Genomic DNA, 27,587 nt, shown 5'->3' on the forward strand with positions numbered 1-27,587 from the left:
GCACACTTAAGCCGACAACATGAGACTGCAATAATAAAGAACTTGCAGAGAGGTCTCATTCAGGAGAAGTTTAATTCATTAAAAATAAAAAGTGTAATCCATAAAGTGAAAACCATTTATCACACTTCAATATTTAATAAAATAATCGTAATCTGCCTTCTTATCTTGCCATGTACACTAATTACAAGTTAATTTCCCGATCAACAGCTTATGCCATTGAACTATTTATTTGATTATACTGCTAAAACAGGTGGTCAGAAGTTTATACTGCTAACTGTATGTGTATTCAGTTTATGGAAGGAATCATACTACCTTTAACAAATACAAGTTCCCTTTTAGTTCATCATCGATTTTCACAATTACATCAAAATAGATACAATCTCTTTGAGGACCAGGAGAGAGTAGTACTCTGACTTTAAAACAACCGAAAGGTTAAAGCCCAAACTGCTAAAGCAACATATGCATATCTCCAAACAATAAAAATGCTTCAGAATCTTTACTATACCTTTAACATCTGGATCATCTATATGGGGTTCCAAGTTTTCTATCATTTCTTCCAATTCTTTCCTTGTTGCCATAGGAATGTTTGGAGACACTGGCATAGTGAGTTCCTGAATTTCTCTATCGAGTATTATCTCGGAAGTCTGCTGAAGCTCGAAGTCAATATCTATTTCAGGAAGTGGAGTCCTCCAGAAATGGAAAGAGTTGTACAATTCCTGCTCTGAAAGAGAGGTTTCCTGTGAATTCAGCCCAGCCTCCCGCAGACCTGCTGTACAGCAATGAGAACTTCGCTCGTTCTCATCAGACATTTCCCCACAAGATTCTGAAGACAAAGTGCAATGGAAAGATGACTCAGTCTGGAAATCATTTGCTCTCTGGGAGTTATTTGACACTGTATTTTGATCTTCCATGGTATTTTCAAGTTTTGTTGCAAAATCGTCATTATCAACATGTGAAGACAGATCCTCTGTCCTGTTGTGCTCGTCCTCTGTTGTGACATCTTCTGCAGTCCTGACTTGTTCACTGTTGAGTGCCAAAGCAAATGAACATTTAAAAACCAAAATATACTTGTTGCGAACAGATGCTCTTGAAAATTCACATGCATGCTATCAGCTTGCTATTTATCATACTAGATTTACTTGTAGCATAGCAAAATAAATCGCTAGAATCACAGAATGGTTGAGGTTGGAAAGGATCTCTGGAGGTCATCTGGGCTAATCCTCCTGGCTCAAGCACGGCAACCTAGAGATAGTTGCCCAGCACCATATCTAGACAGCTTTTGAATATCTCCCAAGATTGAAGACTCCATAACCTCCCTGGACAACCTGTGTAGAGCTCAGTCATCCTCACAGTAAAAAAAAAAGTGCTTCCCGATGTTCAGAGGGAACCTCCTGTGTTTCAGGTTGTGCCCATTGCCTCTGGTCCTGTCACTGGACACCAATGGAAAGAGCCTGGCTCTGTCCTCTTTCTACCCTCCCTTCAGGTATTTACACACATCGATGAGATCCCCCTGAGCCTTCTCTTCTCACAGAGTCCCACCTCTCCCAGCCTGTCCTCATAGGAGAGATGCTCCAGTCCATCATCTTTGTGGCCATTCCTGGACTCTCTCCACTACGTCCATGTGTCTTGTACTGGGAAACCCAGAACTGGACCCAGCACTGCAGCTCTGGCCTCACTAGTACAGACCAGAGGGGCCGGATCACCTCTCTCGACAACACTCCTCCTAATGCAGTCCAGGATATCATTGGTGGTCTTTGTGGCAAGGGCACGTTGCTGGCTCATGGTCAACTTGGTGTCCACCAGGACCCTTAGGGTCTTTTCCGCAAAGCTGCTTTCCAGCTGGTCAGACCCCAGTATGTACTGGTGCATGGAGGGGTTGTTCCTCCCCAGGTGCAGGACTTTGCACTTGCCCTTGTTGAACTTCACGAGGTTCCTGCCAGCCCATTTCTCCAGCCTATTGAGGTCCCTCTGGACAGCAGCATGACCCTCTGGCACATCAGCCACTCCTCCCAGTTTTGTGTCATCAGCAAACTTGCTGAGGGTACATCCTGCTCCACTATCTACATCATTAATGAAGATGTTAAACAGGACTCAATATTGACCCGAGGTACACAACCAGTTATTGGCCTCCAATTACGTGTCCCTGATCAGCACCCTCTGGGCCCATCCATTCAGCCAGCTGCCAATCCACCTCACTGTCTACTCATTCAGCCCACACTTTATCAGCTTCTCTATAAGGATCTTATGGGAGACCATGTCAAAAGCCCTACTGAAATCTAGGTAGACTATATCCACTGCTCTCCCTTGTCTATCAAGTCAGTCATTTCACCACAGAAAGTATATCCTAAGGTATCCTAAGTTACTGAGTAGTCATGTAGTTTTAGTAAATAATAGACTACCAAAATTTTCAGTTAAGATGAGAAGTTCCAGATCTTTCCATTTACCAAGATAAATACTCAATTTATACAGGAAAGCTACTTTTCTTAGCTTGCAGTTCATACAGAAGAAAAACAAGGAGGAAAATATAATTTGTAGATTTGGCAAATTCTTTACCTGTTTTCCTGTGCAGAACCACAGTCTTCTGGGTTTTTACCATCTTCTTCTTTAAAGTACTGGCCACTGCTAGATGGATTGGCAAAAGTTGATATGAAAGGCCCCAGAGACTGAAAAGCAGCTTGGCGGACCTAGTGGAAAGGGTCCAAGGTGAAAAAAATTATTTATATATATAATCTTGCTGTCCTGTAAAATATAAATGCCTGGAAAAATTGGAAAAAACCCAATTAAATCACAGGTAAGTAAGCTGACAAGCCTATTCCTCACAACCAAACAAATCACAATTGTTTAGATAGTAGAAGCAGGTAAATTTGAAAGCTCAGTTGAGAATTTTAACAACTTGAAAAGATTATGTGCAGCAAACAGACATTTCACTACGATAAGTTCAACTGATGATAAGCTCTGCATTTCTTTCCCTTTCCTATTTGGCTGTGGTGTTTGTTTGCTCCTCCTTTCTCCTACTATTTATTCTTCCCTTCTCAATAATTATCTACCTCCATTTTTATTATTTGATTAATTCTGCTGGGCTAAAACTTGCATGACTTTCAAGGATCCAAGAGTTCATGCTCCTGTGCAAAAGATCTACTTTTGGCTCTTGGAAGTAGTATGCTCAATAAGAAACTTAACAAGGTTTGAAGAGTAGATCTTCAAGACAAAAAATCCCCACACCACCAAAAGACAAAAAAAACCAACCAACTCCCCCCCCCCCCCGCAAAAAAGGCAAAAACCCACCAAACCCAAAACCAAATACCACTCCCCACCCCCTCCCCCCAAAAGGAGGTGATGGTAGGGAACCTGGAGAAATACAAATAAATCACATCTAATTTTCCAGTTTTGTTAATGATTTTCAGCAATGTTAAGTCACAGGCAGTTCTATAGCTAAGAAAAGCTATCCCACTGACAGTTTTTCTTACATGCTGCAGTGAAAATGTGAGGGACTCTACGCGCATTGACAAACTCAGCAGTTTAAGAAGAATTTTGCTTGAGGTGCATGAAACAATTTATGTTATCCACACCTATGGGGAGAAGTTCTATATGGAGTATCACAGTAAAATCCTTTAAATATATCAGCTATTCAAGAAATAAAACACAATTCTTACCCATCGTGAAGGATCACTAATCAAATTAATAAAAAGGGTTGACAATTTTGTCCTCCGGACTTCCTGTGATGTTGCACAAGAAACTGCCATGAAGCATTCAGCACAGGCTTTCCTAACTCCCCACACATTATCAGAGCAGAGCTGGAAAAACCTCGGTAGCTGTTAGGAACATAGTGAGTAAGTTTGCAAGTCTGAACAGGCAGTACTTGTTTCAAAGCAAGTTCTTTTTTTCACATTCATTTCCTTCATCTGGTTCTCTGCCTTCATACTCAGATGCATTAGTTTAACACTTGCAAGACAAAGAACACACATTCAGTAGCACGACCCTTCTAATCAGTTGCTCTCATGTTACTTATGGATACAGATAAGGAAAATTCACCTATCTGAAGAATAGCAAGAAAGTACTAACTTTCTAACCTGTTTTTTATATATATATATATAAAAATAACCCAAAACCAAAACGCCCAACTCCAAAATTATGCCCAAGCCCAGAAAACCTATCATAAGGCAAAACATCTCTACGCCATTCTTTTAAAGCAGGTAACATTGAAAGGAACAAAAACATAAAGAATACTGGTGCATTAACATTTTACCTATCAGAGACCACTTCAGATTTTTCTAAGATTCTCACTGAAATGCAAAGGAAGAGCATCTTCAGAAAGAAAACCTTTCTTTTCCACCTAAACTTCTCATTGTTAGATTTACCAACCTCTGTCACTACCTACCCTACAAAGCAGGACCTGAACTACATTGAGGAATAGGGAAATGAGAGAAACACTGCATTTGGTGCAAAAGAAAACAGGTTTGAACAGAGCAATGGTTTTACTAATAAAACTGAAGTATTTTGAAGTTGCTCAGGTGCTTGAGTTTTTTTGGAAACAATAACAGTAAGGATGAAACGGTGGACAGAGTGCAGATGAGGCAGAGACACACAGGTCATTCACATGGCTGCCTTCACTTGCAACAGGCAGAGTGGTAAGATGCAAGTAATACCATGACTGTTGTGACAGCTCTTTTCTCAGTTATTGATGTTCAGCTGTTCCTGCTTTCATCAGCAAAGTTTCCTGGACTTTGCTTCCGATTAATAAAAGCATTTATGTTAGAAAATGCCCTTTTAAAAAAAAAAAAAAAAAAAAAAGAGCAAAACCAGCATGTTCTGTTACCAAAAGAGATCCCCAACCCTCCGATCACGTTACTGCTTTGACATAAAATAACCACCACTTTTTTTTATTTCATAGTCTAATTGCTCCCTCCACAAAGTTTTAATCCAAATTCATTACATGTATCACTACAAGGGCATTTGTGTGAGAGAAATCAATTTACATCCCCAATCAAGAAACATATGTGATGTAAATCTGCACAACAATACTTCATTATCAAATGGCTTGAATCACACAGTACTTGGGTAAAAATGCAGCAAATGCTGTAAGAAAGTAAGAAAAGCCCTGAGGGTCACACTAAGCCTACCTGTCCAGATACCACATCTGCAAAAGGCTGCAGAGCCTCTTGAAGTCATACCTGCATTTACACTCTTTCCGTACAAGTCTGTCACTAATTCATGGCACTGACTCATCAACCTCCTCTGGTCCTCAACAAGATCACTGTCCACATCCCCAAGAGGATAAACCGTGAAGGATCCCAACGACCGTCAGGCTGATTTCAGCTCCCTAGCCCTATCACATCTCCAAGCCTAGCAATATCCACCAGCTCCTTGGACCCGTCAGGGGAATGGGGGGCGCCATTAAGGATCTTCTGCTCACTGCTCCATCCAGTTCCCTCCTTTTCCATTTTGAATTTGTATGTCTTCCCTTTTGAATTTGTTATTGCTCAAATTCATTTATTTTCTCTGCCTTTCTTTTTCTTTCCCCCCTTCCCAGGAAGGCTGCGAGGCTTTCCTAGAGTCAGGAAAAACTGACTTTAAATTATTAAATCAATGAACAGCAGCATTAAGTGATGCTGTTTAAAAGAGACCACATAAGCCTCAACATTTCTAGCAGTCTATATGCCTCTTTGCTCCTCCTGTATCTGCAATCTCTTATTGCATTTATGGACATTAAAAAGACATCCTGCCTACTTCTTGCCTAATGTATTTTTGAACTTGCAAATACTCTCTGCCTCCACAGCTTGATGTATTTTCTTCATTCTAGTTTAAACCCTTCTCCCAGCTCTAGAATTAAGTACCCCTTAGCTCTAGACTGGGTGACTTGGCAAGTAAGAGTTCTTTATTCATAGTAACCATCTTCAAGATTTTTTAAGGTTATGATTGACCTTTATGTCAGCAAAACTAGAGAGTCACAGCTTTTTTAGTCTCTCCTTACTAAAGGAATATAGTAGCTGCCTAATCATTTTAGCTGCCCTTCTTCTGTACCTTGTTCAGCTCCACTACTGACTTGTATTAAAATGAAAAATCCTTTAAGAAATGGCTTACCAGCATTTCTTCAGTGGCTTGCTGCCCAACCACACTGCAGATATCTCCAAAATTGGCTGCACATACCTTGCAGACAAAATGCATGAAATAACCACTAAGACCATAGTTTTAATACAGCAAAGAAAATCAAAGGAAAAAAATAAACAGCTTTTAAAACCAAAAAAACAGGTTCAGTGCAAACTAAGCATCAGCTACTTCCCCATTCCATCAGCTCGCATGGTTTAAAAGAAATCTAAAAATTGTTTACTTCATTTCAAGCTTAATCAGCCATTTCAATCACAAAAGAACCACCCCAGAACTTAAGTGAAAGGGAAGGAAGATAAAATGTATTCAAAGTGCTGTCAAATGAAAGAATACAAGCAGTTACCACAAAAAATAAGCCATGCAATGGCAGGGTGAAACCAAAACACAGCCTCAGCACCTAAATACCATGATGGAGTACTGATTTGTTTCATCTTAATGAGCATCTTTTTAATCTCATCTCCACACAGAGATATGAGCTCAGGTGGCTGATGTTGTATCAGTTACAGTTGGTTCACATTTTCGTGGCTATCTACATAATCATAAGGACAAGCAGATTCTCTGTTTCTGATAAAAAAAGGTAGCGACTGTGGAAAAAAAACTCAGTGTCATATATAAAAAAATCTGTGGAAGTGCAAGCTACAAAGAAACCCCATAGCTTTCACTTCTATATGTCACAAATGAGATCTAGCAGGAAAAAGTCATTTAGTCAAGTGCAAGTTCCAAGGTCATGACACTCCTTTCACAGATAATCCAGACAAGATACTGATAAGTCATACCTTACGAACATGAAACATTCTGCAGTCACAGCACATCTCACAAAACCTAGGAAGAACAAGTCTTTCCGTGATGTCCTTTCCCACCATGGAGGCCATTTTGCACATTATCTAATGGTAAGACAGACATTAATCAGGGATGCTTGCACAACACACAATTCCATGTCAGTTAAGCAGAGGCTTTTTATATTTACTTTTCATTCTGATGCATATATTGTATTGAAAATTGCGAGTAGTATTGAAAACATCCATATTTTGAATTGAAAAAGTTTGGCCACTTCTGCAAAAAGATTTTTTTTTTTTTTACCCTCTCCCTGTCATGATGTAACACAGCTGTAGAAAACACTTATTCTTTCAAACTAAATCAAATCCCCAACTAGAGATAACTGAACTCTCAGAAATTACTCTCATATCTTACCCAGACTTACAAAAATAGAAAAAGATACAAGATTCTTTCGCTATTCCAATACTTAACAAATATATATATTTACAATTAACAGAAAATTGACAACACACCTGACTTCTACAACTTCTGTATAATTTAAAAATAAATTATAACACTCCATATTGCGCATATGCAACTCCCTAACATAAAATTACTGAAAAAGCATATCATACCAAAGTAAGTGATAGCTTTTCCCTCTAACTGCTCCTTCATTCCGATTTTTTAGTAAAACTTTCATAGAAGGTAAAAGAATTTTATGTTTAACTTTCCTAATCACATCAGTAGAACTATTTGAATTCATGTTTATATAATAACAAATTTTTATTTTTCTAACCCCTAGCGGGTCAGTGAGCTACAGAAACATTTGTCAAGTTTCATTATCTTCAAAACAGTGAAGATGGGTAAAACAATTCTGCTTCAAATTTTACTCCCTTATATTTGTAAGCTTCTTCAAGAAAGTACTAGCAATTTGGTGCCAAATGCGGTAGTGCCCAGCCTGCTTATTGTTTATGAGTCCAGCCACATTAAAAAGTAAATTAAGTGAGGCCTCTCAAGGAAGAAGAAAAAAAAAAAAATCACCCAGCAAAAAACCATCAACATAAATTACAAAAATTCAAGCGAAACATAAGGGCATACATCATCTGCCATTTCTCCTTTACAAATTATTACTTTGCTTACTATTTTAATTCGACACATAATAATTTTTAATTATTAAGGTTGTGTTTAATGCAAAAAAAGAAAACCACCAACCAACCATAAGTTACAACTCAGATGCTTATTATTTTGTCCAATAGGACAAAATAAAAGCAATAAAGAGAACAGACATACAAAGACCAACAGAAGTCAAGCACTTAAGATATGGCACTGATGGAAATTTTCCACATATGCATTTTAAACTTTCATAAAACAAACCAACCTGAGAAAACCTAAAAAAATAATAATAGCTGATGCTTTAGGAGTCAATAAAATTAATCTCCTGTGCTGTCTTGTCCAGCTGCGTTTTTCTTTACAGCATACATAGGCTATTGAATTTAAATCTAACCTTGACTTGAGTGTAACACAGCATGGAAAAAGTTACAGAGTAGTTATGAATAGGTATATAATTTTTGTCTTTAATACCACATGGCTGTGCAACTTTGAAACACATTTCTATCACTGCAATATCAAGCATTCAAACAAACTCTATACTGTATGATTTGGTATCTATGTTACTTACAGCCACGGCTTCCGTCTTCACATCATCATTGCTGTCTGGAGCTGTCAGATCTATCAGAACAGGGCATACTTTGGTCTCCACATCATATCTCTCTACAAGTTCTTGCTCCAACAGAACTAACAGTGCAGCCTGGCTTGTTTTTCTTACCTATCATAAAAAGACAAAAATTAAACCAAGGAATTCAAAAGAGAGCAGGGGGGCGGGGATGGATTTGTTTGCTTAGATATAGGTACAGCTTCCAAAATACAGGACACATATACTGCCAAACCCCTATACTAACTGCACTCAGAGAGAGGACAAAGTGCTCCAAAAGCACTTTTGCAAACGCTTCGTGTCTGAACTCAAGAACACCTACATGTTGTAAACTATGGCAAAGCTATTATAAAAGTGGCCACCTACATACTTCCCAAAACACAAGACAGAGATGTCAAAAAAAGTAGTCATGGCAAAGCTCATGCTTTACATAAAGAAAAGCAGCACAACTAATTGGGAGTAACAAAGTTCAAAGGAATGTGATTTTTATTAAACCAATCTTCTTTTTCTTAGATTAAGAAGTTTGGCAGAGAATGAATAACTGTGTTTATTTCAAATGTATCTTAAATTCTGAGACACAATTTTGCTTAGTTCCATCTAAAAAAAAACGGGGGCTGTACAAAAATAAGATAACCATTAACAATTGACTTCGTACATGGCTAACCCTGCCTCTCAAAAAAAGTAATTTCATCAGAAAACATTACATACAGCAAGAGACTATATACTGTAATGTAGCAATTTTGAAAACACCTTTCAGATCTTCGTTTCGGAGCAAACCAGCCAAATGAACTATGGAGTATCAGAAGAGGTTAAGACGATAGAAAGAATTGCTGAATCTGCTAGCAAGAGAATATCAAGCAGAAGTATGGTTGTGGTATTATATATGAATTAGCAAAGCAACTACTAAGAAAAGCAGGTTTGGGTACCTATTTTTAATTATGGAAAAATCTGGAAATGGCAAGGAAATAAGTGACAAACTCGGAGGTCTACAACACTTACAATATTGTATAACCTAGGATTAGTCTGGTCTGAAATGATACTGAGAAGCCTAAAGACAGCTTTAGGCACATTAACTCATACATGCAGAGGAACAAACCACACAAGTTCAATCCAAAAGCTTTATTGGATCGATATACAAATAACTGGTCAAGAAGGTACATAATGGTGTTAAATAATTGAATTATACGAAGAAGTCAGTTTTTCATGACTACTGGTCCTTTTTGCCAAAATTTAAATTACGTAAGCTTACATCAAAATGACTGTTTGATTTTGTCCATAAGAATACAATACCAGATAAAAGGCCCCAAATCAGAACAGACCACATTAGATGAAAAAACATTGGAAGTTTTCTTTGATTTAAGTTCGGAGCACCACGTATTTCATGTCCATTCAAAATTTTTTTTACCCTGAAATACTACACATTTCTATGATGCTAAATTATTTAAATTTAGCATCACACCAGGTATGTTCAACTAGGTAATAAACTGTTTGTAAAAGATACTTACCTGGTTATTCTGGTCTGCGAGGTATCGTACCACAATAGGCAGTAAGTATTTGGAAAAAGCATATGGAATGGAAGGTCTGTTTTCTTGACAGAACATAGCAATATGAGGCACCTGTTCCATCAGTTCTGCCCGCACTGTTGGCTCTGTCAGGGTCAAAATAAAACCAAAAAAGCACAATAAATGTTTACAAGCATACTGCCAGAATAAGCTTTTTACAGTCCTGTACATACAAAGTATGTTCTCAAGTGTTCATGTCAGCGTTTTTATGTCAAGCTTCATTTTGACAAGCACCATCTTTTTGCAAAACAAGGTACAACTATACTCTGTACTGATAAACTACTAAAGAGACAGGTCCCACATTTCTCAGTTAAAAAAAACCCACACCAAACAAGAAGAGGTATAAGAGAGCAAGGCAACAAACATTCTGAGTATCAGAATCTGTCTGAACTCCGTACGAGCATCACCTACTTCAAAGAAACCTGCTAAGCAGAATGTTAACCCAAAATTGATACCTCTATGAGAAGCAGCAAACTGAGGGGGACTCCTGGCCACAGCCTCTCACATTGGAAAGATCCCACTGAGCAGGGCAAGCAGCCATAATCACAGATGCTCTTTTTCATTCTTTGTTTTTTAAGGCTACTGATATTTTTATTAGATGGAAAAGGTCTTGTATCTTTCCAGTTGCTTCCGTTAAACCTTTCAGATATGTTTTTCATCAAAGTTGGTGACTATTTAAAAAATATTTCATTCACTTTTTAAATTCAGGAAAAGGTGCACTGCTTGAATGAATCCTAATCCCCACAGAACACGCACATCTATTTAGGGGATGAGAAGAGTAGAAAAAAGAAATACAAGTATGGATTTAATTCCAACTATTTAAAAAACAGCTTCTACTTAAGAAGTAGGTCGTTATCACATGCCTGATAGTCCACTTGTCCACAGGAAAAAAAAATCATTTCAGAACAAAGTACTAAGTATTTCTGTCCTTTCAGAATTTGCTGACATTTGTAGTTACCATTAGAGAATTGATTACACATAAAGAAAACTCATCAATTACTCTCAAGTTACAGTAATTTGATTTACAATATTTTAAATAAGGTGTCTACTGTTCACAGGACACGCATGCCTTACTAAATTTTTACCTATGAATTGTTCAGGTAAAACTTAATGGTATGACCAGAACCATCTTCCTTGGAATTAACATGATACATTAAAAATCACAGAATTGTTTAGGTTGGAAAAGACCTTTAAGATCAAGCCCAACTGTTAACCTAATACTGCCAAGTCCACCACTAAACCATGTCCCCAAGCACCACATCTACACCTCTTTTAAGTACCTCCAGAGATGGTGACTCAACCACTTCCCTGGGCAGCCTGTTCCAATGCTTGATAACCCTTTCAGTGAAGAAATTTTTCTTAACATCCAGTCTAAACCTCCCCTGGCACAACTTGAGGCCATTTCCTCTTGTCCTATCACTTGTTATTTGGGAGCAGAGACCAACACCCACCTGGCTACAACCTCCTTTCAGGTAGTTGTAGAGAGCAATAAGGTCTCCCCTCAGCCTCCTTTTCTCCAGGCTAAACAACCCCAGTTCCCTCAGCCACTCCTCAGAAGACTTGCTCTCCAGAGCTTTCACCAGCTTTGTTGCTGCTCTTTGGACATGTTCCAGCACCTCAGTGTCTTTCTTATAGTGAGAGGCCCAAAACTGAACACAGTATTTGAGGTGCAGCCTCGCCAGTGCTGAGTATAGGAGGATGATCACTTCCCTACTCCTGCTGGCCACACTATTTCTGATACAAGCCAGGATGCTGTTGGCCTTCTTGGCCACCTGAGCACACTGCCGACTCATTCAGCCAGCTGCCCACCAACACCCTCAGGTCCTTTTCCTCTGGGCACCTTTCCAGCCACTCTTCCCCAAGCCTGTAGCGTTGCATGGGATTGTTGTGACCCAAGTGCAGGAAGAAGCATGTAACTTGCATTTGTATTTAACATGGTCAATGCATGCGGCACTTGGCTTTCTTGAACACTGGTTACAAGTGATAACTTAGGCCTGAATAAAACAAAACAAAGATAAAGCAAGTACCATGCTGTGTGCAGTCTTTTCTTCACTGAGGACAATGAGAACAGAAAAGGTCATAGCACATGAAGTAATCAAATGCCTATGGACTCAATTTCTTTGACTATAGACTTAAATTACTTTTTCTATAGAAAAACATACCAAAATCCTCTGTAAAGTTTATGAATTGCTGACAAAGTTTCAAGACACAAAATGAAATCCCAGGTAAATCAATACTGAATAGGTTTTCTGCTCAAGACAAAGAAAAAAAGTCTTCCAACCCGTTCCATTTCTCTTCCCAAAACATAAGAGAAACACACAGGACAAAAGCCTTTTTATTTAAGCTTCAGATGTTCTGAAACACGCACAGGTTGGACTCCATAAGCAATACACACATCCTGAAGTTTGCACTGATGAAGTCAAATCCTGAAGAAAACTACTCAAACTTTGTGCAAGTTTTAACAGACCTGAGTTAACAAAAATGAACAGATAACAAAAGGCTAAAGTCTAGTTAGGTGAACACTACATTTGTAGCACTAAACATGGCAGTTCACCAAAATAAGCATCTGTAAATAGGACAAATGTAACAGTTAATGAGATCGTTAATTCTGAAAGCTAAATTCTACATATCATATTAATACAAAGAAAGGAAATACTACTTTTTGCAGTTTTTCTAAAAATAAAGTAGTTAGAGAATAAAAAGTTACCATCCTAAATTTCTAATTTCAGTCTAACTTTCTATTGGGAGCTTGCAGCACCTCCTATTAAAGTTGCCTTTTATTTCCTATCAAAGTAACTCATATTTTGCTTCCTTTTAAATTTGCCAAAGCAGTCCTTGGAACACAAGACAGGATAAGCTGCAATTCTTCATTAGGATGAGGTTGGGGGGAGGGGGGGCAGGGCAATCAATCAAAGTAAATTGGCTGTTTTCAAGACTAAAGTTGGCAAAACCATCTGTTTTCTTCCAACGTTGAATTCTGGTCCTCTTATCTGACAAGGCCTAGCTTCTTCACTTCTAGAAGAGGGGCCTGAAATGTGCCAGAGAAAGGAGTCCTTTTACATCTCAACATTATTTCAAAACTGCCCAAAGGTGGGTGAGCTAAAAGACCTTGAAAACACCCTCCATTTGCACCTGCCCAGCAGCCAACAGAGCACAGCAACTACAAATTGAAGAGTTCTTCCTTGCTGAACACGTTTGAAATGGAGAAAGCCATCGTCACTGCAGACAGACTATACGCAGCCTCTCTCCCAACAGCAAATCTTTTGAAAAGGCTGCAGATAGGAAACAGCAGAATGAGGAACCATGATGCTGGGCAAGGAAGAATGGAGAGCTGCGAGGTGAGCAACAAGGAGATAAGACTAGCAACTAGAGGGAAGGGAGACTGGAACTTGCTGGACAAGAAACTGGAACCAGGGCCCAATACCAGCACTGGAGGGACTTACTGCCACCTTTCCCATAAGGTTGCTATTTCAAGACATGCCCAGGACATGATCTAAGGGCACAAGAGGCTTATGTCACAATACTTATCCCTACGAACTCGTTCTCACCACTTTGGATTCCTGCTTTGTTTCTTGCAGCAGATAGAAGATGATTTATGGAGGGGGGCAGAGGGGAGGGTGACCAAGGAAGGTAAATTTGGCTGAGGCTGCATCTTTGGCAGCAGTACTTTTAAAATTGTTTCCAAATTTGCTTTGGGCAGTTCCCACCCTCCCAAACCCAAAACTTGTGGCTGCCATTATGCCAATGCAACTGTTTGTGCAGCCAGAGAACAAACCATATCAAAGAACTGATCTGGCTGACACAGCTGTTGCCCCACCACAGCAGCATGATTAAACAGCAAGAACTGGCACTTAGATTGGTTTCCCTGAGCAATCACATATTTCCCTCAAGTAGCAGAGCTATCTGATGATGGAAGCAAGCAAGTGATGGTAAAAGAGGGTGCTGGGACTGCTTATTGTAATATTACCATCGCAACAGAGTGCAAGAAGGAAAATGCTGAGAAACCCGATTCGTTCCTTTGCCTAGCATGAAGCTGTACAAAATGCTCAAGCCAGACTCTTCACAGAGTAATTGCACACTATTCCTATGATTGCAGTCCAAACTCTATGCCTTCACTCCTGAAAAAATATCACCGCTGTAATCAAAGCCAACAAGAGCTCTGTATTATCAAGAGCTATGTATAAAGCTTCAGACACTAAGCACTCAAAATAGGCTGACTGTTTTGACTTTGAAACCTCTATAGTTTGCCCACGCACTGGTAAAGTAACAGCAACAGTCCCTTTCTTCAAATTGACCAAGTTTGCTGTGAAATTGAATTCATAGATTTCTTTATGAAGCACTTCAGATAGATAGCAATGAGTACCAAAAACATAAGATCCTTTTTTCTTCAGAACAAGGTTCATCTACTATGCAGCATTTAAGAGAGTGGCTACGCTGCCTGACAATATTGAAGAGCTAGCTGCTCACGTGAAGTGAGGTCCCTTCTTCCTGAGCTACTAAGTGAGCTCTGGCTTTGTGAGGAACACAGACAGATGAGATTATGCAATTAAAGATTTGAAAAATTCATGCCCAGGAATGAATTAGAACTGCAAAGTCACCTTAGTTCTTACATTCCCTAACTTTTAAGAACATGGCTCCGCAATCTTAGTAAGGTCAATTCAAACCAACCAGTACTGCGTACATAACTGACTGTGTAATGCAACACCATAATTCGCTATCAAAAAGGCATTTGTGCTGTTCTGGGCAATTACTGCTGCTATGCAAGAACCTGAACCTTAAGCTTATGAATTTAGATAAGAGCTCAATTCTTCCAAATGCTGAAGCATATGTTCCAGTGTGTACTGAATAGAGCCTAATCTTGCAGTCTGATGGGGTTACAGTAGAGCTTTTTTTTTTTTCCATTGTTTCCTGAAGACCCAAGCAACAATGCCAAAAGCTTCCACTAAAGATACAGCACTTTCTCATTCCCTTCATCCACTCCTCAGCTTTGTCTTTAGCTTAGCCAGGTGGCAGCTCCAAATACAAATTCCAGCAGGCTTCAATACATGTCAGTGCCTGCCATTTCAGTTTAAACTTCTGTTTTTTATAAACAAATTTATTGTCCGGTCATCACAGTGACCAGAGCATGGTAGTATCAGTTAAAATTATTACATGCAGCTTCTTAAAGTATAAGCTCATCCAGCTGGGGAATATATCTGTACATTTTTGCACTGTACAATACAGTAAGGACCAGGCATTCACACAGTATAAACAAAATCTGGGTGGAGAATTTTGGTTCACATCAAGACTTAAAGTTTCTATTTTAGGCACTCTGGAAAAAATCACTGTGTACAATTAGGTTCTCCATAACATTTGCTTGGAACAGTATTTTTCTGTTTGGCAGAGGAAGTATTTTTAAATGCTACTCTTTTCAAACTAACTCCTGAAGGCAGAAGTCTATGCCTTAAAGTAGCAGGCTACTAGAAAAAAGCTGAAACTTGTCAAAACAAAAAAAAATTTAAAAAGAAACATTAATACAAAAAAATCAGATCTCAGAAGTGAACTCATACTTGTTTTTCTCATTCATTAGCACTTTATTGCATTCTATCAGGTCTTGTGTATTCTCTAGATACATAGTTATACTGAATGGAGTTATAGAAATCAAGCAAAACTAAGAATGACAGAAGAAAGTTAAAACAGACTTCCATTTCTTCTGTTTGTGAAATAACTTTGAAAAGACGTTGCCAAAATAAAATGGTAGTTATACCTTTCTCGATTTCCAGACCACGTGAAACCAGCAATATATTCCAACCAACATCTCCAGAACACGTGCAGACTTTGACCGATACACACCACCCTTCAGTTTTAGCTATTTCACAAGTCACCATTTAAATCAACATCCCAAACTGACTCCAAAAGCATAGGAGTAATTAACTGTTCCTTCCTGACCCATGAAAAAACATTTACATTTCCCCTAGAATTTGACAGTATCTCTCATGTAAGCAAAGTGTCAACATACTCATCTACCTATTCCTAGCACATACACTTCACTTTCTTATATAAATGTGTAATGTTTATTTCATCCCTGCTGAGGCTTCACAGTTTGCTCTCTATTCCACTTCAGCTATGAGGAAGTAAGGCACCATGGTCAGCTGTATACTGGAACTTAAGTGGGGATTACTGCAGAGCTGCAAAGTATAATACCAACTAATTGCTCCAAGACAGTTATTTGTAAATGAAGTAATTCGTCCAGAGCCAGCTCACAACTATGTTTATTTCACAATAGCTTATTCTGTAGCAACATAAAGTATTTAGAAGAAATTCTACAAAGCTTTCATTATCCAAAAATAACCATTCTGGAACACAAGCAGCAATTTCCCCTACATTTGTGAGGGGTTGTAAGATTTTTGTATTGTAAAAGTGTATATGAAGAATAACTACTGCTTATGTTAATGCTGCTTTAACTGACAATTTTTATGGATGTTTTAAGTACACCTAAATATTAATAATATTAATATTTGTTCTTATGAAGGGTTGCAAGTAAGAAGTAGGTGTAAGTGCATAGCTTTGCATTTAAAAAATCTATTAAAAATTGTGAAAGGCAAATGAGAATATTGATTTATATGTGCTTGAGAGAAACATGCAGCACAGAAAATACGTTCATGCCCTTCCCCTGTATAGATCCCCATTTCTGTATTCAGCCTGAATATAAGGTCCACAGCATACTAAGATGCCAAATCAGCGAAGGGCATGGCAATAGTACTGGATTTGTATAAATGTCTATTCTCAAACTGAACGTCATTTGCATGATCAAAAACAAAGTTTAAATAAGTTCTAAGGTTTATCAACTCAAACTTTATCTACGTCCTCCTTTCCCAAATATAACTTTCCCTTCCCCTCTTTTTTTTTTTAACTTCTAGTCATCCATATTTTCCCTTTTGACTTCTCTAGTTTCCTGTTTCATCTGTCCCTCCAACTTTGGTACATTTTGAAGACAAAAGAAAATCTAGACAAGTGAAAATATACTGTAACCAGAGTCCATCCCTTTTAGCTTAGGAGTCCATCAGAAAGACTGATGTGTCTGATGTGTGTGCTGCTTCAGTAGTCAGATTCTTTAACTAACCAGAAGAGGACTTCATTTCACTTGTCGCTCCGCCAGTCAGCAATACAGACTAATGAGAGAGGGTAAAGCCACCATTAATCATCCATCAGATGCATAGAGAGACAAGAGAGGATGATATCAATTAAAGGAAAAATTCTTAGTGTAGCAGGAGATGGGAGAAGAGGTATGGAAAATCCTGAAACATGAAGATGTGGGAGGGGTGAAAACACAGGCGGAGCTCTTGACAGCTGGGAAAGGCAAATATTAGCATTCCCATTAATATTGCTTACAAATGAAGATTTTGTTAAATGAAATGCCGTAATGTGCTACTTGACAGGTATTGGTGGCATCTCTCTCTAGACCAACAGCAGTAATTGAAATATTCTTACTAACATAAGCACACTATTAAGTAATTAAGGTTGTGAGGACATCCACATAAGCCTGATTATACAGCTTCAAAACTTAATGACCAATTAGTCTAATAATTGCTTTTAAAATCACTTTGGTTTGCAAACTTCATTCACAACTGATTCTACGCAGTAGAGAGACTACGTTTCATTCAGGAGAAAAAAAATTCTAGTTGGTTATATTCAAAGCAAATAAGCACCAGTCCTCCAGAAAGTCACTTTCTTTTTCCCCATCATTTCTTTAGAAAGATACCTATATGTACCTATTTCATAGTACACTAAAATGCCACATTTCTTTTAGAAATGAAGATACAGACTCTCCCTCTAAAAGAACCCCAAGAAAATAAGATTTAAAGCTTTTCTGGCGCCTGTTGCAAGTACATTGAGCAAAATGTCAGTAATGCAATAATTCTGGCTGAAGTCAACTTTCTAAGCCAGATAATCATACTTTTGCACACAATGATGAAGCCTTGTATCATATAAGCCATTCACAAGCTGGTACCGAAAAGAGTTTGGATGATACTAATTTACTCAAGTGAAAAAGACAGACATATGTGAGCTTGAACAAGGGCCTTATGTCTGTGGCTAGCCTACATTTGAGAATGAGGAAAGCCCAGCTGTTTTATCATGAAGATAAGCCTTTTTTCCCTCCTAACAAGGGTTTACAGGGGATAAATTAACATTTGCCAAGCACTGGGCTTCTATGCCAAGCTGCTTCTTTGCTTTTATAGGTTCAAAGACACCACAAAAACATCTAAGTGGGAAGCCATACCTAACATCCCTAAAGAAACAGAGAAATAACAAAGTGATTAAACAGCAGATTAAAAAGCAATACAAGGTATCTCAGCTGTAACCATCATAGGAAACTCACTAGCAAAGACAGCAGGGAAGTCCAGAGTTTAGAAGGACTAAAAATATGCAAACCCCACAGCACAACTGCAGACTTAACAATAACACCCAACTACTGCAATGAAGACAAACACTGAAGAAAACAAGCCTTCCAAACAACTGAGATTTGGAGAAAGTTTCTTTGGAAGTAACGGGGTTGGAGGCAGCAGATTATTCCCCAATTGCCACTGAGGGGTTTCCTCCACTGGAACAGCTATTCTGTGCTGCCGTTTACATATGGCAGGACATGATACCAGGGCACAGCAATTCCTGTGTTCCATCAGCATTGGGAGCAGCTCATTTCCAATATCATCTGAAGTGGTTATTTTTTCCCCAGTAGAAACCTACCATAAGGCTGCAAGACCACAGGTAACCTGGAACTAATTCATTAGAAAGAGTCCAAATGTCCTGTCAGAAGACCTGCTTTATTTCATTTGCACGTGCAGTTACACAACGGCTGTTAGAACTTTCTTTCATATAACATATTTCACTACAACTTGCTGCCTGTCCACCTGCAACCTGCACACTGGCTGTTTACAGATGTTAAAACACTTAGCATTCTTTAGGTACATGCAATACTTAATTCTTTTCCCCTCAAAGAAACTTTCATAAATTAGTGATACTAATAAGACATTACTCAGAGTCCAAAGGAGTTTCCACCAAAAGCTATTTCTTTGAGAATTTGTCAACTTTTTTTTTTAAAAGTTTTAGAGCTGATATTTGCCTTTGCCATGATGCCTCAAAAGATTTATGTCGTGGCTAGCCAGTTGGTAGGTCAAGATTCGTGTCAATCATACCAAACCATAGTCTCATGATTTTTTGTGCCTTCCATTCTACAATCATATATTTGGACCCAGATCTTTTTCTGGTAAAGGATAATTTTTATTTCACATTAATGCAGTGTTTAGCATAACAGATGACATTTAGCTTCTTAAAGTGTTATCACAGTACATTAAGAATAAAAATAATTACTGTTTTGAAAGTCTGCTCTCAAACATAGAAATGGCTGTCTCATTGTAGCCTCAGCTTATAAAAAAACCCCAAAAACCCCAAAACACAAAATCACCAAAACATGTTTCTTTTTCAAGCAAGGACCATGCCTGAAAAACAGCAGCCCAACTACAGGACTTCTGAAGTTGCAAAGTATTAACAGGATAGAGAACTGCTCAGGCAGCTTTAGGACAGTTGGTATTTCTGGTTCACTGCTGTACCCATATTTTAGATAACAGCAGCAGCAGCACAAAGATATCATATATCCCGTGTACATTCTTCAATTCAAACCTCATTATACCAACTACAGGCAAAAAAAAAAGTACCTCACTCTCTGTGACTTGATTTGACAAAAGAAGACAAATACCTCCAAATGTTTAAAACTTGACATAAGACAAATGAGTACCACCCATTAGAAATGAGAAGGCCTGTACATAGTTTAGTTTGACTTCCCAACAGTTTGGTTTTATTTTTATTTATGCATTTAAACATGAAGGGTTGACTCCAGGATGGCTCTAACCATACAGATATCTGGCTCTAACCAAGCAAGTCAAAATGCACAGATACTTTCATAATGTTTTCTTATTCCAAATTCAGGGGGTTTTTTGTTTTACAGAACAAGTTGGAAAATATCATAAATGGAAAAATGCATCAGATAAGAGAAAAATGAAAAACAAGTCTAGTAATAGCAACGTCAAAAAAACCCCCACAAAAACCCAAAAAACACTGTGCTACAGTTTGAATAATAGTCAAGCACATATATTAAGAAGATACAAAGCAGATCTAGTTCCCTAATGAATTTTCACATGGTTTAAGACACAAGGATATTCTAATAACCTGTCTTACAGAAACAGGCCAAGTCCAATACTGCAACTGCTTGAGGCACAAAACTCAGTTAAGTTTGCAGATATTTAATTTGTGGGGCAGCTGCAGAATCCAGTGCTACTAGTTTGGCAGATCTGAGACAACTTCTACAACACAGGAAAAGCCTGAAATGCTGCTTTTACTGATGCTGAGAAAACATCAACCCTGACTAAAAATGTACTCCACCCTTGTTAAAGGAAACAAATTGATTTGAGCTCAGCTCTTGGCTGCCATTACATTTCTACCTAAACAAACTTCAATTTGACACACTCGGTCACCAATGAAAAGCCTAAAGCTACAAAGTTGCTGCACAAGGCCATTTTCCCCAGACACATCTGTCCTATTTTCCAAACTTGAAATGAAGCTTCAGACAGTTTCTGATGCTCAAAACTGTTAACACTATCACGCGAACAAGCACTGTATATACAGATATCAGAAGCAGACCAGGAGAGCACTCTAGAAGCAGCAGCATGCCACTGTTCCCAATTAAAGGCACATTTAATCTTAAATGAATAGTGACTTTTTTTCTCCTCTTAAAGAATCCTTGGAGAGGTGCTCAATACAATTATGTAATGCTTACAACAGGCTATTTTTCCTGGCTAAACAAGGATGTTCCCTCAGAAAAATAAAAATGTGCATTTTAAATGAAGACAGTAATGACAGAATAACAGAAATGAGCATAATACCTTTTTACCCTTGGAAAGCATTATGTTCCACAATTCCAGAAGAAGGGAGAAAAACTAACAGACATTAAACAAAAGAAACATTTCCTTCTCATACAAGATTTAATACAATTTTCTTTCCATAGCACTCCTACAATGACAAAAGAATGAACTTCAGATCTTCTCTGGTGTTTTGCTGCTAAAGCCTTCCTTCTTGGTGCTTCAACTGTATCAGCTACGTTGAAATCAAGCCCTTAATCTTTTCTAGAGCATCTTCAACCTGGAATTTTACTGCAGCTGTGTCCACGCCGTTTTTCCCTTCATCCACTCCCCCAATAATTTTAAGCAACTCTTTTTCTTTCATATTTGTTTTTCATTATTCTCCTTCTTTTGCCTTTTATTCCAAACACCCAGCAGTCTCAACATAATCATGAGCAAGAGCCCTCCTACTCATTACTTTTATTTGCATCTTGCTTGCCAATTTCTGCTGCCTCTCTTACCTTCACAACTGGTTGCCCAAAAGGGACCAAGGGAACAACTTTAGCTTTTAAATTCTATCAAAACTAATATGAGTTTTGCACAGATGTTTTGCAAGATTATTTTCAAGGCAATAAATTGATCTTTATCTACAAATCTAAAATAATCATGTAGATCTGCTGAGTAGCTGAAGTACTAAAGTTATTCAAAAATGTACTGATGAGAAGTGGTAATCCTACATTTTGAAGGGGCTTAATTCTGTTGAGGAAAATAATAACGAAAAAAGTAATCGTTGGGGGGATAATTTAGCAAAATGAAATTTTATAGTGTTTTATTGCATTTCCAGAAGCCTAATTTGAATATTGAAGACAAGAAAGAATATATTGGTCCTGTGCTGAACACAGGTTCAGCAATTCTGACTTTCCCTCATTAACCCAGTAAAGTGTTTAATGCTACCTACCTGAATCATCAGCTAATCTGCTGATTCTCTCCAACACAGCAATACAATCTCTCTCATCATCACTGACTTCCTTCAAAGTGTCCAGCAAACTTCGAGCCACCATTTGCCTAGTTTACAAGAAAGATTAAAAATTAGCATTATTTGTGTCCAGAAAAATAGCCAAAAAGTTGTGCAATCATACAAGTTTCTTAAACCAAACAGTAAAATTTTACATAGATTCGTTTTTAACTCAGTAAATTGAGTTAGTCCTGCTTTGGGAATTCTTAATTCTGACACCTGGCATAATCCTAAAAAACTGTTAACTTTAAATGTAACATTAAAAGTATCTCTTTGGTTTACAAGAATAAGGAAAACCAGCCACAAAGATAAAAAATAGTAATCATCTGCCAAGTGGGCAAAGAGGAGGTCAATGTTAGGAAGTCAGTGTCAGGCTTCCATCCTCACCTCCGAATTCCCTAACTTGTTCCATACAAAGCAAGACAACACCACTATTGTCAGAACAGCGCTAAACAGAATTATGAACTTATTTTACAAACAAAAGCATGAACACTCAAGCTGAAGATTTCCATACTCACAGTAACAGTTAGAAGCTAAACTTCATTCAAATGCTATATAGAGCAATGGGTATATACCGTGAAAATAAAATGTACTAGCCCGTGTGTGCCTGGGACATATACATTAAGCAAAGTAGAAAGTGAAACAAGTCAGAATCAACTCAGTTACTTCTAATGCACAAGAAATTTTTCTAAGGATGAACTTGTCAGTGACAAGATATAGTTAAATTTGGATTTTTCCCCTCTAAGGTTCTGTTGCAGCCTATGTTACAAAGTCATACCCATCAGTTACCTAGACAGCCCTAAACATTACATTTTAAACAATGCAGCTGGCAATGTGCGGCAATCAACCTTTCTCCTCAACAGCCTGCAATTGCCTAACTTTCCCCACCACCACGCTTTTGGACAACGTGGGTTGAACATCAGTTCAAAGAGCTAGCCAGATGATCCCAACAGTGGAATGGACCAAGGAACAGTGTCCAATACGCTACTAGCTCTTGTACCGCCCCGGAGCAATTTATCAAAATGCTGAAGCAGCAAGGGTCAAGTGCCAGATATTTCCAGAACTGACTGACAGAAACACTGTTAGGATGTAGCCTAGATATAAGCACTGTTGACAAACAGCAGTGCTGTAGACAAGAGTTGAAGCATAGCTAAACTTGATCATGTTCACTACAAACAGTGAATGTAAGCAATGGTCACAAACTGGTAAGAAACAGATGGTTACGTTCCTAGTGTATGAGGGAAGCTTGAGAACTTCGCAGCTCCATACAAATGGAGAAATACAGTAGGTCTTCATGAATTCCCTAAGCTAAGTAGACATTTACATTTTCTCAAACTGAAAATCAATAATTTAAATGTTTCACATTGGCCACTTGCAAAACTATCTTAAACTAAACTTTTTTTGGCATACACATCAACAAAATCCTCTAAAAAACCAAACTGCAAAAAACTGTTTGGCTTCAACAAATTTCTTCTCCCTCACTCTTCTCAACTTGGTAAAAGTGCAACATCTCAGCAGAGATCTTGATATGCAGTTGGAAGTTCCACTATCAAAATCCTAATGGAGGGAAACAGACTATGTGACACACTAACCTAGAAGCAGAGTTGACTTGGTCTTTTAAAGGGCTGGACACTTCTGAAAAGAGAAGAGGAACAGATGAAGCATATTTCATAAACCAGCCTGCCAGGATGCATGTGTCTCCTACATATTAAAAAAAATCTTGGAAAGCAACAGACAAGTCAACTGACCCACTGAGTTGGTCTCAGCAAGTAAGGAACCACAATAAACAGCACTACATCCCATCTGGCTCCTGGGGACTATGGAATGGCCCCCTACTGTGCTGGGAGTTTTGAGAAGACTCTCATCTCCTCACAGAGCTTTGTTAGCAGTATCCTGAACCGCGGTGGCTGCATCCCACAGTAAGTCTTTGTTAGTTCCTGTGAGTTGGACAGATGGCTATGCAGAAGTAGCCACCCTGTAAACTGAAGGCTACAAACCTTCTACTCAAGAGGAGATGAAAACACAAATTCTAACTTGAAGTAGTTATGACTTATTTATTAAATCTACTCGAAGCTACAAAGAGACACTCAATTTTTTTCCCTGGACTAAAGGTGGAAGATGGCTCCCACCTGCATCCAGGTGGTACTTCCCTCTTTGGCTTGTAAAGGAATCAATGGGTCTACTTTTACATTTAGCAGATTCTGGTAAAAAGCATTACAACAAAAGACAACAGGGCAAGCTAAACTCACTTTAGAAAACTGGGTAGACAGCCAGTAATGACAGGGTCATCTCTTAACTCCATCCATCTAGTGTTCTGGGAGACAATGTCCTCTCATGTCCTCCAAACATTACAGGCTCTGACCTAGTTCTGCCACGATCCCCAATAAACTGTCAAAATTGTTCTCGTGCCTCTAAGGCACAAACATAGGACAGAGCTAAACCCACCTCACGTTTGCCACAGGCTGAGAGTTAGCACATAGGCAACTAATGTACAATGACTTGCGCCCTGCAAGCTCATGCTGTAACATGCTGTGCTTACTGGAGAGAAGAGGTTGGAGAGCAAGGGTCCCTGTTGCCCTGTCTAGCAGTTTGATCTTACTTCTCATGCAAGCATTGGCAGTCAAGCTACAAAAAGCCTACAACAGAGGACTGCAATGAACTGCCAATGCATAGTAGCATAACATAAGGCAAGCAATAGCTTGCCTGCAACTTGCCAGGTGAGTACCAGGTAAGCATTTGTGAAATTGTAAGAGCTCTGAAGGATGACCTGTCTGGTCAAGACCCAAACAAAACAACAAAAATAGGTGGACATGCTTCATGCTCAAGAGGCAAGGAGATACCTCCTGTGACAGGGAAAAAGAGGAGGAGTAGGTTTCCTCTAGGGATAATGACAACATGTCCCCATTAACTGCATTCTAACAGGGAATCAGACTCCTTCAAGCATGTGACAGAAATGACTCCAACATTAATGATGACAATATAAGTAATTTGAATGGCATACATTATGTTACTATACATTACTCCTGGTTATGAGGGCATGATTTGGGACTAGGATTAATGGTTTCTTGCTATTTCTGTCCTGCCACTGGTTTGGGTTTGTGCAGTGCTCACCGCTAATGAGATACCAAGCTCCACTAAGAACTTCTACCTTTACACATTCTCAGTGCCAGCAGGGTTGTCTTCATTGCAACAACTAGTAGAACTGCATCTTCTTGCCCATTCAGTCAGATCTTATACCTGATTCTTCCAGGTCCAAAGAAGACTTTCTCTAGCTGCTCTGGGAAGTGAAGCTTCAAATCAATAGCCCTACAACTGTGAACTCTCAAAGAAAATTATTTTTTCACCATACCTGTCTTTAGTATACAACTGCCACCTAAGCAGCAATGCATCTATTTATCCATTAAATAGCTTACAGGTCAAAGAAAGGGCAGAGGTCAAAGGCTGGAACGTAGTATTCAGTACAAGCACTTGAGCTATTATATGCTGAGGTGGAGGACAATTAGCAAAGTTCAAGTTTTCACAAACATGCATGGGGAAAGCTTGTCCAATGGTAGAAAAACTGACAGGATATCTTGTAGGCACACTTCACTGCAGTTAGCAGTGGGATTAAACGGGGATAGATTACAAACACCTTGCCTTTATGTTCACATGCAGGGCACAGATATTTTGAAGACTGCACACAGGGACATAATCAGGATTTGTGACAATATCTTTGCTTGGCTCAAACTCCTTTTATATACTACTTTGACCTTATTTGGAATCGATACTGGAAGTTCTAAGTAGTACAATTACTGTGCACCAATCACCATCATTAGCCATTTAATAAACTACTACAGAATTTAAATGAGTTCATCTGCACAAGGAGTGCATATAGCTGCTAAGTATACATTAAAAGAAAAAAGAGACAAAGAAAAGTAAAGATAATTTTTTCTTCACCCATTTTTGCGGAACTTCTAAATCAAGATCTGATGACATTTCATGTTTAAGTGAATATTGGTCATAGTAATTTAACTTGTCACTGTATCTCCAAATAATCTCAGAAGCTATTCTGAATAAACTCCCAATTTCAAAATCATCATCTTTGTGCCCTTCTTAAGGAAGGCTAAATACGCAGAGGTACATTCAGTATTCTTGAAGTAAGACTTCTCTTAGTGCTTTGGAAAAATTCTGTCCTTTGATAGTTCAGCTTATATCATTTTATTGTACACTTACAAGGTAAACTTTCTCCATCTATATTGTGGAAGTTAAGTTTAAGTAATTTACTTGGTATGCATGTATCTGCAAATTCGTACAAAAAAAGTGTTCTGAGGTTTGTTTCACTTTTACTAAATTTTATTCTTTGATGTACAGTGGGCTTAGAAAGACTGAAACATGAAAACAGAGGAAAGTTAGACATTAGGAGAAATAACCTAGTTTATCCTAAAATGATGAGAAGTGTCCTAGTCAGAACTAGGAAACCACTAGAGTTTCACCTGCATGGCTTTGGTACGAGTTTGGTATTTCCTTATTGTCAGTACTCAACAAATACCCAAAAAAGAGAAAGTTTACACTGGGTTAGACTGCACAGACAGAAGGAAAGTGAGTGGGGAAAGAAAAAAAGTTACAGCTCTGGATAACCAAATTCTCAATTAACTTGTTGGTTATAATCTGATCGTATTTAAATGAAAATAAGGCAAGGTAATTTCTTACACTTAAGAAAGGTCTTGATAAGATTCTCAACATCCCACCAACCATACTTAGAGAGGGTTTTGATACACATTACTGCACAGAGGGATGAAAACAGCATTCTTCTATTTTAGTGGGGGCACTTTCTGCATGCAAGTCCTAGTTTTTAAATACACAGTAAAATGACGTTCTTGACTCTGCAAAAGGGAGCGGAGAACTGGAAAGGCTTACATGATAGCCCCGATACATCTAAAAATGTATCGGTACCCTCAATTCCTTGAAAGAAATTGATTTCTCAGTTCCTGAAACAGAGCATATATTCTAAAAACTTCTAGACTGTTTTCCAGAATCACAGACATGTAAAACTGAGGTTTAGATTGTGACTGCTGCAGTCAGGAATCATTAAAATAATTCATTGCTACACGTGGTACAGCCTCCCTTCTGATGCCAATCTCTCTTCCATTTGGAGTCTAGAAAGCAAGAAGGCTGCCTTCTACCAACCATATCAGAAACTACATGTCTGTGCCATGAAATCAGAGCAGCGTATCTTTTAGTCAAAAAAAGACAAGTTACCCAGAATGCTTTTTAGGCCAATTCTTCACCTATACTGTAGACAGCAAAAGTGCTGCTGATAAGTTGTATGTGAGTAGACACACCTACACTTAATCCCTCTGAGATCTGACACATCCTCAGTTACTGCCCAGTGCTGCTCTGAGTATTTTGAAGTTAAACAGGTTTTTTTAAAATAGTTTCAAAAGTCATCAGGTACTCTCCCAAGGGAAAAAGCAAAGTAGTACTTCAGAACACAAAGAAGCATGGCAAGAGGATAGCTTAAAAATATCTACATTTACATGTAGAGTCTTGATAGCCAAGACTGGTCATATTGATGAATGAGCGTCCAC

At 38.4% G+C, this 27,587-nt stretch overlaps 1 protein-coding gene across 13 annotated transcripts in view; it reads right to left on the reverse strand.

Moving 5' to 3' along the window:
* PPP4R1 (protein phosphatase 4 regulatory subunit 1) overlaps positions 1-27,587 on the reverse strand; it is a 68,088-nt gene that overhangs the window by 20,309 nt on the left and 20,192 nt on the right. For 8 of the 13 annotated variants that reach the window (XM_054816052.1, XM_054816055.1, XM_054816056.1 and 5 more), the window contains 8 exons: positions 21,964-22,070; positions 10,078-10,220; positions 8,540-8,686; positions 6,882-6,989; positions 6,082-6,147; positions 3,654-3,812; positions 2,554-2,684; positions 506-1,023 (listed from right to left, as the gene is read on the reverse strand). In XM_054816052.1, the coding sequence (XP_054672027.1) occupies positions 506-1,023; positions 2,554-2,684; positions 3,654-3,812; positions 6,082-6,147; positions 6,882-6,989; positions 8,540-8,686; positions 10,078-10,220; positions 21,964-22,070 (1,379 nt within the window). Of the gene's footprint in view, positions 1-505; positions 1,024-2,553; positions 2,685-3,653; positions 3,813-6,081; positions 6,148-6,881; positions 6,990-8,539; positions 8,687-10,077; positions 10,221-21,963; positions 22,071-23,612; positions 23,656-27,587 lie in introns of all 13 variants that reach the window. The other 5 variants (XM_054816061.1, XM_054816060.1, XM_054816063.1 and 2 more) reach the window with 3 other exon arrangements.

The sequence above is a fragment of the Grus americana genome, chromosome 2 (assembly GCF_028858705.1).
Source record: "Grus americana isolate bGruAme1 chromosome 2, bGruAme1.mat, whole genome shotgun sequence".
Classification (NCBI taxonomy): Eukaryota; Metazoa; Chordata; class Aves; order Gruiformes; family Gruidae; genus Grus; species Grus americana.